General features: G+C 42.1%; 1 protein-coding gene across 2 annotated transcripts in view; it reads left to right on the top strand.

The window, feature by feature from the left end:
* Nucleotides 1–3,854: 3,854 nt before the first annotated feature.
* Nucleotides 3,855–13,928, top strand: part of TSPAN12 (tetraspanin 12) — a 63,858-nt gene continuing 53,784 nt past the window's right edge. The window contains exons 1-3 of one of the 2 annotated variants that reach the window (XM_080819050.1): nt 3,855–3,968; nt 4,218–4,386; nt 5,327–5,462. In XM_080819050.1, the coding sequence (XP_080675176.1) occupies nt 5,397–5,462 (66 nt within the window). In that variant the 5' untranslated portion in view covers nt 3,855–3,968; nt 4,218–4,386; nt 5,327–5,396. Of the gene's footprint in view, nt 3,969–4,099; nt 4,387–5,326; nt 5,463–13,928 lie in introns of those variants that run through there. The other variant, XM_080819051.1, reaches the window with a different exon arrangement.

Genomic DNA, 13,928 nt, shown 5'->3' with positions numbered 1-13,928 from the left:
TTCCTTGATGTCATTGTCGAGTAGGTAAGTTCTTCTTTTTGGACTTACTGTAATGTGAAATAATATATTTACTTATATCCTTACTGTTGTGGTGCTTTTGGCTGAATTTTCTAGTTTGCACGGGGCTGTCAGAGGTAGAAAATAAAAATGTAGGATGCACAGCAAAATTTGAACTTCAGAGAAGCAATGAATAGTTTTTAGTATATGTATGCTCCATGCGGTATTTGTCCCATGCGATATTTGGAACTTCCTTACGCCAAAATATTACTTATTGTTTCTCTGAAATTCTAGGCCAACTGGGCACCTTGTATTTTATTTGTCAACATTAGGCTTGTAGTTGAGAGCAATTTTTCTAATACTGAATTTACCTGATTTGGTAATGAAAGGCTTCTCTCAGATCCCACTGGATACAGTCTTTCAGAGGTAAAAGGTGAAAGTAGAGTTACAAATTATAGCTTGAGTATACGTATTTATGGAATCCAGCCTCATATTCTCAAGAACTGATAAAAATGTCTAAAATCTTTTTCTTCATGAGACTTGTCAATGAATCCATCCCCCAATCTGAAATATTATTGTAAAGCATATTAACTGTGGAAAGAGTCAGACAGATCTTAAAATCTCAGTTTCTTTATTCAACTCCCTGTATGGGGCTGGAGAAATCAACCATCTGAGTCTCAGCATCTCATATGTAGTTAGGAGGAATTAATAAGATACATTTTGAGAAGCACCATTTATGTCAGACACATATTACTTAAAACATATCAAGTCTCTTTCTTGTATTGATTGTAAAGAGCTCTCTGAGGTGCACTTGTAAGTCTTACACTAAGAGGTCAGAGAAGTTCATTCTTCCAACCGAGTCCCTATGCTCCTCCTTTCCTCTGCACAACTTGAGCAGAGTGAGTGCAATCGACGTGGACCAATGAGTTGCTTTGTGGGGTGAGAACCTTGTATCATCTTACCGCATAGCTGAGCTTTACTCCTTTTTATTTTTCAAGTATGTAGTATGTATGTATGTATGTATTTGCATAGCTGAATTTTACTCCTAACTCAGAGACTGGCACACATGAGATTACTCATAAATAGTGGCTCTTAGTGGTACCTAAACTGAAAAGAATAGTTTTTCCTTTTCCTGGATGATAGAGACCCATCTCTTTCTTTTTAATTTTTTTCAAAGATTTTATTTATTTACTTGACACACACTCACACAGAGAGAGCACAAACAGGGGGAGCAGCAGACAGAGGGAGAGGGAGAAGCAGGCTCGCTACTGAGTTAAGGAGCCCTATGTGGGGCTGATCCCAGGACCCTGGGATCATGACCTGAACAGAGGGCAGATGCTTAACTGACTGAGCCACCCAGGCACCCCGAGGCCCATCTCTTTCTTAGTATCTTTAGCATGTGGCACTGTAGGTGCCACACACTGAAAAGGTATATAACGAAGCCTACATGACCCCAAAGTTGGGTACTTACCTCGTGGGCATGTGCAAAGATGACATGACCTTTCTAATGTGTTACGCTATATTCATATTGTCATGGCCTATTTTTTTCTATCTTCCTTTTGTGCACAAAAGAAGTTATCCTCACGGAGAATCTTCCCGTGCTCCTATAATCCTGGGGAAGAAGAGAAATGGAGAAGGAGAGAATGGCAGCCCCCTTAAGGAGTTGAAGGGCTGTCAGACGGGAGGCCTGCTCATGCTGGGGACTCCAAAAGGCAGAAAGACGGTTGAAGGGATGAAGATGAGTGGAGGAGGGGTGGGCAGGATTGAACAACCAGAACCGCCGGGTTCTGTAATGCCTCCAAGGTGGTGAGGACGCCTCCACGGAAGTGTTGACACAGACTCTGATGACCCTTTATCAGGAATATTATAGCAGCTCTGTTCTTCCGAATTTGTAAAATGAGGATATTAATTCCAATGTATCAGCTTGCAGGGGAGGGATTTGATCCAGCTAAGTCTGAGGATAATCCTTTGCTGGTTTTCCAGCAACTGTAAAGTGCTAGTTGCAATGGTTTCCAAACTTCACTGCAGAGTAAAAGCAACTTGGGAACTTGGAAACATTTAGATGCGTAGGCCACATCTGCGGAGATTCTGGTTTAATTGGTGTGGGGTATGGCTTAAGTATTAGGATTTTTTCAAAGCTCTCCAAGTGACTGGAATGTACAGATACTTTGAGAATCACTGCGCTAGCATACTAGAAAATTAGAATTCTGGATTTTGGTCTGGAATCTGATTTAACCAGAGATGGAACATTGAGCAACTTCTATACCTTCTCTTGGCTCTACATTTCTTACTTATTAAAAGGAAGTGGGATATACATATTTCCAAAGCACTGTCCTCAAAAATTGTATTAATCTAGGGCCCTTAAAAGTTTATGAATTATGGGGCACCTGGTGGCTCAGTCTGTTGAGTGACCAACTCTTGATTTCAGATCAGATCATGATCTCAGGGTCATGAGATCGAGCTCTGAGCTCAGCGCCTAGTCCGCGTGAGATTGTCTCCTTCTCCCTTTGCCAGTCATGCTCTCTCTCTCAAATACATACATAAATAAAATACATTATTAAAGTTTCTGAATTTTGAAAAGGCAACTTAATTGCTTTCTCCAAGTAGAGGAGAGCTCTATTCAGTGACGTGGGAATTCCTTTGCACTCTTTTTGTCAGTTTTCATGGCGGTCGTAGAATCCCCTCAAATGGGGATGGTTCTACCTCACAGAGGAATGTGTGCACCAACAGTGCTCAGATGGTGGGTTTCTCGGTATTCCTCTGCTGAGAGCTGGTGTACAGCCTAATTTGAGCACAAACTGGTAGAAGACATAAAACAGGTTTCTTTACTCTTCTCCATGATTCCAGAACATACTTTATTGCCAGGGTTAGAGTCATCTGATGAATTACTGCAGGTTCTTCTTGGTCTTTTATGTCAGAAGTCTATCTTTGTATTATTTTGGGCTTGCTGCCTTACATTCAGCTTAGTGACTTGCTTACCAAGATTGCTCCTAACCCTAACCCAGAACTCTCGGGTTCTCTTTCAGTCTTGATTTTACTTCTACCCAAATGAGAGTGTGTGTCTCATTGTCACTCTGGTCATGCAGCGACCGACTGCAATCGGGTGACGAGAGACACAGAACTCCAATTTTCTTTTTTCCCCTAAAGAAATTTAAGGAGGGCTTCCATTATTAGGTTTTCTCAAAGATGTTGCTTGTATTTCATGGACTTTGTATTGATTAGTATTGTTTAATTTGCCACACAATGTGCACAGAAGTAATCATAGATATGTGGACTATCATAAAGCATAAAACATCAAAACTTTATATGGGGACTGATTGAGTGATTTTTTTTTTAAGTGTGAAACCTCTTCCTTCCAAAAAGGAAGGTAATTTTGGAGGGATAGTCTACTATTATTACTTTAATACTTCCTGAATTTCTAGTTTAAAAACAAATTCAAAGACCCATTACTCTGTACCCAATTCAAGTTAAGTCATCCAGTTAAAACTCAGACAACTTTATTGGGAGAAAATTTTGGAAACTTTGGGTTACTTGTGAGAGTTAAAAAAAAATGTTGTTTCTTTCTATTCTGCATATCAGAGAGGGACACGTGGACTCTGGTGTTTACATAAATTTTATCAGTGCACCATGGAAGTGGGAAAGAACAGTTTTTGTTTTTGTTTTTGTTTTGTTTTGTTTTTTAAACGAGGAGGGCAACAAAGCAATAAGGATCATAGGGCACCATGTTAGTGACAAATCACAGGGGGTGGTTCCAGAAAGGTTGTGAAAACTAGTTTCTCATTGCAGGAATTGGGTTGGGCCACTCCTCCCCCCCCTTCCCAAACACAAATATTTTCATATAATAAAAGCCTGTTTCCCTATGGTTATAACCCAGCCTCCCCTCCTCGGACACCACCATTTTAAAGGGGTTTACTGAGCGGACCTTCCCAAAGTCCGTAGCTTTCTCTCTTTCTGGACCGTGTCTTGTAGAGGTGAGGCGTCCCTTCGGGGGCTCACGCCGGGTGAAGGGACAAGAAACACCCACTGGGATCCAGCCGGGGCAGCCAGCGGCCGGAGCATGCGCTGAGAGTTTGTGCAGCTGGCCCTGGCTGCCGCCGCTGCCTCGTCCGGACTTGGCGAGGACTTGGGAGGGACAGCGGCGCTGGGAGGTGGCTTAACAGAGACTTTCCAGCAACTGCTGCCCAGGACTCTTTTTTTTTTTTTTTTTTCCTTTTTCCCAGGAGGCGGCGACGGCGGCGGCGGGGGGAGAGGAAGAGAAGGAAGCGTCTCCTGCTTGAGCCAATGCAGCCCTTCGGCTCCCCGGGAGGAGCGTCCCTGCCCCGATGAGCCCCCGCACTGCGTCCCCGACCGTCCCCCGGCGGGAGTGTGGCACGGAGCCCAGCGCCAACGGTGAGTGGCCGCACGTCTCGCGTCTTTCCAGCCGGCTGTCCCGCCAGCCCGCCGGCGGCTGTCCCCGCCGCTGTGTGCTAAACTACTTAGAGGCTGGCGGTGGGGCTCCCCGCCGCCGGCGCTTCCCCCCGCGCCCTGCCGGGGGCGCGCGGACGCGGTGGCGGGGCGGGGGGACCGCGCTCGGCTTTGTGCTGCTCTGGCGGCCGGGAGCGCGGGGTCGCGGCAGCGGCCGGGGCCGGGGGAGGGGGACGTGAGTGACTAACCCGGCGTCTGCACAGCTGCACCGGCCCTAATTCCCCGGCGCCCCTCCCCGCCCCCGCCCCGGGCTAATCCATCATTCCCGGCCGAAGCACCATTTCTCACGTTCTCCCAAAGAAACCCTAGTCGCGGGGCGGAATCCCAGCTCAGCGCCGCAGCCCCCCCAGTGCCCTGTGTTCACACCCGAACTGCGGATGGGGTGGGGGATGCGGAGTTGGGGGACCCAGGAGCTGTCCTAACGAGAGGGACACTTGCACCCGCGGACTCGCCGGCGGCGCCTGTGACGTCTCCCGGGGATAGTGTGGTTTCCAACCTTGGGGACAGTTCTGAGCGGAGCTGTCCCCGAGGAGGGGCGTGGACTGAGGGAGGTTTTAAAGAGCGTCTCATCAGAATGCAGAGGACACCGCCGCGCGTCCCCTGAGAACGGGAGTTTACTGTGCGCCTTCATTCATCCGGGGGTCAATCTTTTCTCTTCTCGGCAGGTGTTATCCGAAGCCAGTCTGGAACTTTAGGCGAGTTTAGGTTACAATTACAACTTTAACAAATGATCTTCGATGAAGCGATGTCTCGAATGACCTAGGCTTCGGACCAGACTCGGGACCCGGCTGAGGGCGGGCAGGGGAGGGATGGGCTGGGGGTGCGGAGCGCGGTGATAAGTCCCCTGTTCTCCCTGCCCCTGCAGATCGCTGCTACTTGGCCGGTGGGAGTAGGATGTGGTGAAAGGATGGGGCTTTTCCCTTTCGGGGCTCACAATGGCCAGAGAAGATTCCGTGAAGTGCCTGCGCTGCCTTCTCTACGCCCTCAATCTGCTTTTTTGGGTAAGTCGAGCAGTTCCTCTGCACCAACAGGTGGGGACGGCTGGACTCGGTTTCCTACAGCCACCGCTTAATGCGCCAAAGGGCATGGCTAAGCATTAATTAATTACATAGGATCGCACCCTCTACTTTTCAGAGAAGTCAATTTTGACCTTAAAATGCCTTTGATCTAGCTCAAGTGCCATTCGTAATTAGAAAAAAATAAATGGACGCCTGGATACTGGTGGCAGTAAAATTAGACTTGAAGTTAATCTAGGGATATAAATAAATGCACGTGCTTGTGCTTGTAGATAAGAAAATTATGCCATACTACTTAGGGAACTGTTTGTTTTCAGGAATTTCAGATAACTGTCCAAGCCATAAATTGTTTCCTTACCTCATACTAGCCTATAAAATTTGGTTGGGGCAAGGAGTCCTACTCTGTTTTTGTAGGAATTCATACACAGATATCCTATCAAAGGACCACGTAAATTTTTCTAGGAGATTCCATATAGCCTGAAAAGGTGGTTTTCATGCAACTATTTCTAAGTTGGCAAAGTTTTAAGGAATTTTGTGTATGCTTTTGGAAAATCCCATAACCATTTAAGGAAATAAAATACATAAAATTTAACAAGCTCATGGAAATCTTTATGCTGCATGAGCTAGTGACTTTCTGTGCTTTGCACCCAAGCATAAATTTTCATTATGTGTTATTAATAATTACATTATTATTTATAAAACTTATGAGGAAAATATAAAAATTAAAACTGATGCTTCGAGAAGCTGTCATACTTAAGCAGATCATTTTTTGCCAATTTTGTGTTCTATTAATAATTCATCATTTTCTATTAGAAATATTAATGTGTGATTTATTTATGTGACTGACTGGCTAGCATTTGCCAGCCTCTTTTCGTAAGAGGTAACTGTGGTCTCTAGAGGATGATATTTTGGTTTGAATTAATTCCTATGGGTGCCTCCATTTTTAAAGTGACAAATTAAGGCTTACTTCAGTGAGTAATCTGAAAGATAACCTAAACTGGCATCATTTTTTTCCTCTACATGAAAATGAATAAGCATCAAATAGTTAAATTCACCACTTGGAAACGTAAAATCACTAATCAATCTTATTGCAGCTTTTAATTCTAAATATGTACCTTTTTCAGTGGCTCATTCAATTACCTGCTTAGCTATAAGGTTAAGATTTTGAATTTACTTTTTTTTTAAATGTATAATATCACTTCTATTTACTAGTTTTTCACTTTTCTGCTTTATGCTTTTTGATTCTAGAATCATCACATTTTTATAACTAAAAGGAGATTTAAAGATGACTTTGTTGAACTTCTTTACTTTGTGAATGAGAAAACTAAGTGTAGGTTAGTGGCTGGCCAGAGGTTAAATGGCCCAATGGTGACAGTATCAGGAGCGCCACTAAGTCTTCTTGCTCCTAGATAGTGCCTTTACATGAATAATTACTGAATTCTCAATCTTGGAATTACTAGGATTTTTGTTGTTGCTGTCCAAAGAATGATGATTTGGATTTTCTTAATAATCGGTATTATGTGTGGGGGGAGGGGAAACCCCAATTATTTAACAAATGTATCGCTCTTCTGAGTAATGAATTTGCTTAAAAAAATTTATTCCTTCAATTCCTCCAGGGCTCGTTCTATCTCTGAAGAATGTAAAATGTTATGTCTTTGTTTTTATCCTGTACTTCAACTTTCTCACTTTCTATGTGCATGTTCTGATATATTTATTTATTAAGATCCCTTCCCCCTTTCTCCAGCTTTCTTCTTCTGCCAACTTTCTCTCCAGCAAAATAATCCATGTTAACCGCATCGTATGGATCCCTCTGTATTTTTCTTTATTTCTTACAAAGATGTATTTACTCATACCTGTCCACATATATGCATTCATGTACATTTATATGTACATTTCCCAATATATATATATTTTTTTGTTAAATTGCTTTTCTCATTTAGTCACAGGAGTGGGATTGCTACATTGGAGCGTACCTGATATCAACAATAACAAAGTAGCTAATCTTTATATAGTTCTTACACTGACCAGGCACATTTAATGCTTCGGTTTCCTAGTCTGTGAAATAGGGATGAAAGTTTTTTAGAATTGTTGGGAGGCTTAGAGTTAAAATATGCATAGCGCTTGAACAGTTGCATTTAACGATGCTCTCCGTGTGGTAGTAGTGACAGTAGATAGTAGTATTTGCGGTCGTTACCACTCTTACTGCAGTAATGACGCTCAAGTAGATTATCAGGAAGTGGATTGCTTGGTCAAAGGAATGCCCGTGTTAGTAATAGCAGTAATTGTTATTCTTGTGATTAATACCACTACCACTGCTACATTTCTCTGACCCAGAACTCCTGTCTTGGGAATCTGTTCCTTAGGAAGAAGAACACAAATAACACCCCATTATATGCGCACAAAGATTTGTTGTCATCTTGTTGGTGTACAAGCACCTTTTAATTGTTGTCAATTGGAAAGGTTTAAAGTATTATTTCACTGTTACTTTGTTCCCCGCCCCCCCCTGCAGTTGAGCATCAACATAATTTTCTTTAGACCTATATATATTTCATGTATATTATTTAATTTCATGATTCATATTCATTAAATATTTCATATTTACCATATAGTATGCCTTATTGTTTGCCCATTGATTTCATTTATGTTGTTTATATACAATAGTTAAACAAATTTTCATATGCTGTTTTTAATAGAATTTTTCTCTAGGATTTTAAATATTCTCTCATTTTCTCTGTTCTTTCAAAGCACCCACCTTTCTTGTTTCCATTAAGGTTTCTTTTTGCCTATGGACTTTAAGCTTATTTTATATGATTAAAAATATCTGTTGGGGTTTTTGTTGGAATTGTATGAAATGTACATCTAACTTTGGGAGAATTAGCATTATTCTTTTGGTGTTAAAACAGTGTTTGCAGATGCTATATTTCCTTACTGAGTCAGATGTTGTTTTCAGCCTTGTGCCAGGCGCATTCCTGGGCTTTCTTACACTACTCAAGCATCTAATTCTCGTAACAGCCCCAGAAAATTGTTTGTTTGTTTTGGGGGGGAGGGTAAACAGAGATTGCTCAGAGAAGTTCAGTAACTTGCTAGTAAGTGCCAGAACAGGGACTCAAGGTTCAAATTTTTTTCCTCCAAGGTCTCATAGAAGTTGTACTGCTGGACGTGGTGGGGAATTTACTTGCGGTGGAGAGGCAGACGCACTCCGTAGGAAGGGATTAGCTGTCCACCTCCTCATTCCAAGTCCGCTGGAGCAGTGCTTCTCAAACCAGTCACCTGGGCATCTTGACAGAATGCAGATTCTGATTCGGGACCTCCAGGGTTGGGCCTGGAAGTCTGCTTTTCTAGCTCCTCTGTGATGCTGTTGGTCTGAGTGCCACGTGTTGCAGAACAAGGAACCCGTCCTTGCTTTGAGCTGTCACTGGAATCAGAAGCAGAATAAACCAGTGTAGCATATAAGCCCAACTTCTTAAATAGACCTCACATTCGGAGTATGCAGAGGGATTGTTCTTGCCTCAAGTTTTGCAGAACCAAGAAGCCTGCCCTTATAACCTCTGGGATCAAAAGCTGTAGCCTTTTACTCCTCACTTGGCATTTTGAAATTCTCTTCTCCTGATCTGTTTTCTACTATATTGCTACCCTCTCCCTTTCTCTACCCAAAGGATGTTAGGGAAAAGAAAACCAAATCTTAACTGAGGACCTCTACGGTTTTATTTTGCTGTTCTGAGAGCTAAAACTTAAACAGAGTGGTTTTTCTTTTGAGTACATTTTTAAATATGAGGCATGGACCTAAGAGGAAGCAAGTAGGTCACAAATGCACTGCTTTTTCTCCATTACTATGGATCCAGTCATCTCGATTTGCCCTCTGTTGAGTGGCTTTTCCATGCTTTGAAGAAGCTTGATCCCAGTACAGCTGAACTGGAGTTGGCGCACAGATATCAGACCCTCTGGGTTTCTCACAAGTGTTGTGGGTTTGTCATGGGAGAAGTCACTGGGGACGCCCTGCATGTGAGTAAACCACCCCGAGAACTCTTTTGAAACCATGATTCACATTCTGGCCACAAAGAAGCAAGGAAATGAGTTATTTTTACTTCGAACTTATCCCACTTTTACTGTTTAAATGGCATATTATTTAAGTAAATAAAAGCTTTCCTCCGTTTAAAGACAGCTTCTGTGGCTTTATAATATGAACCCTTGCCATTCATAGATGGCAATTTTCTGCTGTTACAAATATGGATAAATACAGTTGTTTTTGGAAGTTCCTGCCATTGATGAACACTTAACATTTATCAAATACGTTTGTTTATTATTTTCTAAAAATATAATATCCCATCTTTAGTTTTTAAGTCCTATAAGAGCCTTTGCTTTTCACCTACCATTACTAAAGATAGTAGCCATAGAGATAAACTTCTCTAACGAAAACCTGAAAAATGGACAGGGACCCTAGTTCACGCTTGGGGATATATGCAGGGTAAATGCCACAGCAGAAGGTCAATGTTATGTTTCTTTTTCCTTGGCCATAGGTAGTGAACCTTAGTTGTTTGGCTCATGGCAGACCCTAAAGAGATTCTTGGCAAGAGGACATTTGTGTCCACGTGGCATTTATTTAGTTATATAAAAATACGACTTTTTAAAATTAATGCCCCTAACTTTATCCTCTGAAAGTCATTGACGTTTTCTTTAATTCTAAGGGATAGGGGAGAGCCTTCCAACAAATGTTGGGTTTTTTGTTTGTTTGTTTTGTTTTTTTTAAGATTTATTTATTTTATTGAGAGAGAGAGAGAGAGAGAGCACACACAGGAGTGGGAGGGGCAGAGGGAGAAGGAGAGAGAATCTTAGGCAGACTCTGCACTGAGCATGGAGCCTGACGCAGGACTCAATCCCACCACCCTGAGATCATGACCTGAGTGAAACCAAGAGTAGGATGCTCAACCAATTGCACCACCCAGGTGCCCCAAATGTTACTGCTTTTTCAAAATAAACTTTATATAAAGTTTAGTCTTGGGGCAAAGCTGTTACATGCTTTTTATATAGTGTGGCCCCTGCTGAGCAAAGATAAACTGAGCAAAGGTAAGGTTCATAAGGACCACCCTTTGGAGAAGGGCATGGGGGATTCTTTGGAGCATGTCCCTACTGCAGACCCGAAGGGTACTGACGTTGGGCTGCCAGGCTCCAAATAATTGAGAATTGATTTACCTTTATATTTCAACAAATCACAACTTGAATCCCCCCCCCCCCCTTGTTTTAAGACAAAAAGGAATTTTAAAAGTGCCTAGTCCAGTTCTTCATTTTCAGGATGAGCAAAGGTTCCAGAAGTTTGAATTACTTGTCCAGGTTCTCTGTAGAGATCGAACTGTAACTAAGTTCCCCATCTCTCTTCTGCATTCTGCTCTTTGCTACCAGATTTGACATAGAAAGGAAAATTCAGGTAGGTGGTTTTAAACATCTGTCAGCCTAGAATAGAAATTACTGGTGTCACTGTTACCTTATATGAGACTCTATGTTATGGATGGCAGGCAGTTGAAGGACTTGAAATTTTCTTTTGTGACTATGCCCTTGCTATTTGGTGGAAACTATAGGCATACACTTCACAATACATTTAGAGAATGTGCACACACATAAAATTCTGATTTAGAAAACAACTTGATGCAATCCTTATTTTTACATAATTAGATTTGAGCAAAACCAGAATATGTTTCCAACACAGCAAATTTCATATGTATAAATATTTACTGAGAGCTAACATTTTCTAAATGTTTTGCAAGACGGAATGTGGCAAATGTCCTGCTAAGTAGTCTATTAAATATATCTCTCTAAAGCAATATTTGTGTTATTTTCTAAATATTTCCTTGAACTACAAACAATATTTTACAATGCTGGAGACAATGTAATAAGGAGTTATATGCCTAGTTACATATGATAACCAAGGTTCCTAATCATTTAATCATGGTGAATGACAGTTGAAGAATTATTTTATTTTAATTTGGAAATTAGTAGAAAATACCATTATTAATAAGGAGTCCTGAATGGCTTGCATAATTTATGCTTCTAGATTTAATAGCATCAAGGTTAGTATTGAAGTAACCTCATTTCATTTTAGCATAGTTTCTTGGTATAGCATGCTTTCTGTATGTTATGGCTCTGATATTCTCAACCCCAGTGAGTAACATCAGTTCTTGAGAATGAAACTGTTCTCAGACATTTAATGTAGCTGGAAATACTGTCATAATAAAAAACAGTTTAGTCTCAGAGTTGCTTGTTTGCCATAAGATAAGGCTTTGGATTGATATTATTTATTTTGACTAATGTTCTAGGCACAGCTGCCATGCTTGGGTAACTACTGTGCAAAAGAACAGTAGAGTCAAGTAGAAGTTTGTAGTTTAAAGGACACTTGAGAACACTTAAACCAGCTTCTGACCTGATATATAAATCTTCAGTCTTGTAATTCAGCAAGCATCTCTCTCCTGGAAAACTTCCAGTGGTACAAAGCTTAGCTCTTCTTAAAGCATCTCCTAATTTTGCTAATGTTCTCTTAGACCTCATCTAGCAAGTTGAAATCATTTCTCTTTATTTTAATTATTTTCTCATTCATTCGTCGACTATCTCTTGGACCTCACTGCTGGGCCTGGTACTCTGCTTGGTGATGGGGCTGTAAGCAGTGGTCCGTGGAGTGAGATGGGTGGGTGAAAACAGAAAGCAGTTGATAATTGCTCTGTGAAGTCTGTCCAAGAGCACTGGCTGTGGGTAAGGAGGGAGTAGGGAGAAGATCTTTACATGCCGGCTATTTGAGCTGGTCTCGATGGGTAGGGTTGCTCTACTCTGCTCCTGAGGCTGGAAAGGCTGGAACAGGGTGCATCCCAGACAGAGGGAACCGCACGGGGAAAGACACAGGGGCTTGGGGAGATCTGCGTGGTGCACGTTGGAGAAGCGCAAACAGCTTTTTGTCATCTGAGTACAGAATGCATGTGGGAAGGAGCTGGCATCGAGCAGATTGAAGAGACAGTTTCAAGGTGATTGAAAAGGGCCTCTGTGCCCTGCTGAAGCATTTAAATTTGACTCTCCAGGAGAGAGTTGGGGGAAGTGGAAGTGAGAGCCAAGAAGGTGCCCGAGGGGCAGCTGGGAGAGCTGGATAAGCAGAACTCCATATGTGTTTCCTGAAGCTACTGAAAGGCAAATTTGATGTGGAATCTGTGAGCCGGAGAGTTCATCAGAAAGTGACTGTAATTACCTGGCAAGAGACTGAGGGCTTGAACTAGCCAGAAGTGGCAGGAAGCGGGGAGGAATTCACCAGCCCTGATGGGGGGACAATCTGTAGGACTTGAAAGTAATTAGATGTAGGACTGAGGAAGAGGGAGAGGTTCAGGCTGTCTGCCAAGTTGCCAGTTTCTGTGATTGAAGCGTTGATTATACCATTTACTGAGATAGGAAACACAATGGGAGGGACCCAGAGGTTTTGAGAGGAATGGAAATGAGTTCAGTTTCGGAGATGTCAAAACTGAGAAGGGCCATGCAAGTCCAATAGGTAGCTGTATCACAGAGCTCTATCCCTGATCCGTTTGCTAGACCTTTAGATAGGGGAAGATTCCATTTCTGAACTGATTTAGGAGTCGTCTCTTAAGCTGACTGAGAAAGATTAAGAGAAACCCCTGAGGTCAAAAGTGACTTGAGGCAGTAGTAGGTGATATACAGAAGAATCCTACTCTTTTCATCATATAAATCCTCTGTGAAGTTGGGCTTATTATCATGGCAGTTTGTATGTGAGGAAACAGGCTTAGGAGAGATTCAGTGATACCCAAAGTAATAGAGCTAAAAAGGGGCAGGCGTGGAATTCCAACCAAGGCTTTTGGATTTGGTGGTTTCTTACAATCATTAGGGCCAAGCCCATATGCCTTAAATGGCCTCCAAGGCTGTATTATCTGGTCCCTGCTTGGCTTTTCATTCCTACCACATGCCAGTTTCCCTTCCTTGAGCATGTCATGCTGTCTTCCACCCTGGGATCTTTGCTTTTCTTTCCGACTGGAATGTACTTTTTCAATCACGCTTTCCCTAATGAACTTGATAATTAACCCTCAGATCTTCATCTCTGAGAGATGTCCCTTTGACTCCATGGAATAGGTCAGGCATCACACAAAGGAGGCTTAGAGCAACTTGTATTATTTCTTCCCAGGGCTTACTACAGTTTGCAGTTACACATTTACATCTTTGATGGGTTGGCTAATGTGTGTCCTTTTAGTAAATTTCACCATAGCCTAGAGATGGTGCCGGTTACTGCCGTACTGTTATCCATGTATCTCCAGCTCATCATGAAGCACCTGGCCAAGAGCAGTTGATCAATGTATATTTTTTGAACTACTTCAAAACCCATGCACTTAACCATTCTATGCTGCCAGAAATGTTTTGGAATATACCACGTGGAAGAATTACACATTTTTTGTTATAAATGGAAGAACAGTGTAT

The sequence above is a fragment of the Martes martes genome (genome assembly GCF_963455335.1).
Source record: "Martes martes genome assembly, chromosome: 11".
Lineage (NCBI taxonomy): Eukaryota > Metazoa > Chordata > Mammalia > Carnivora > Mustelidae > Martes > Martes martes.
This window is presented reverse-complemented; position numbering and strand designations above follow the sequence as displayed.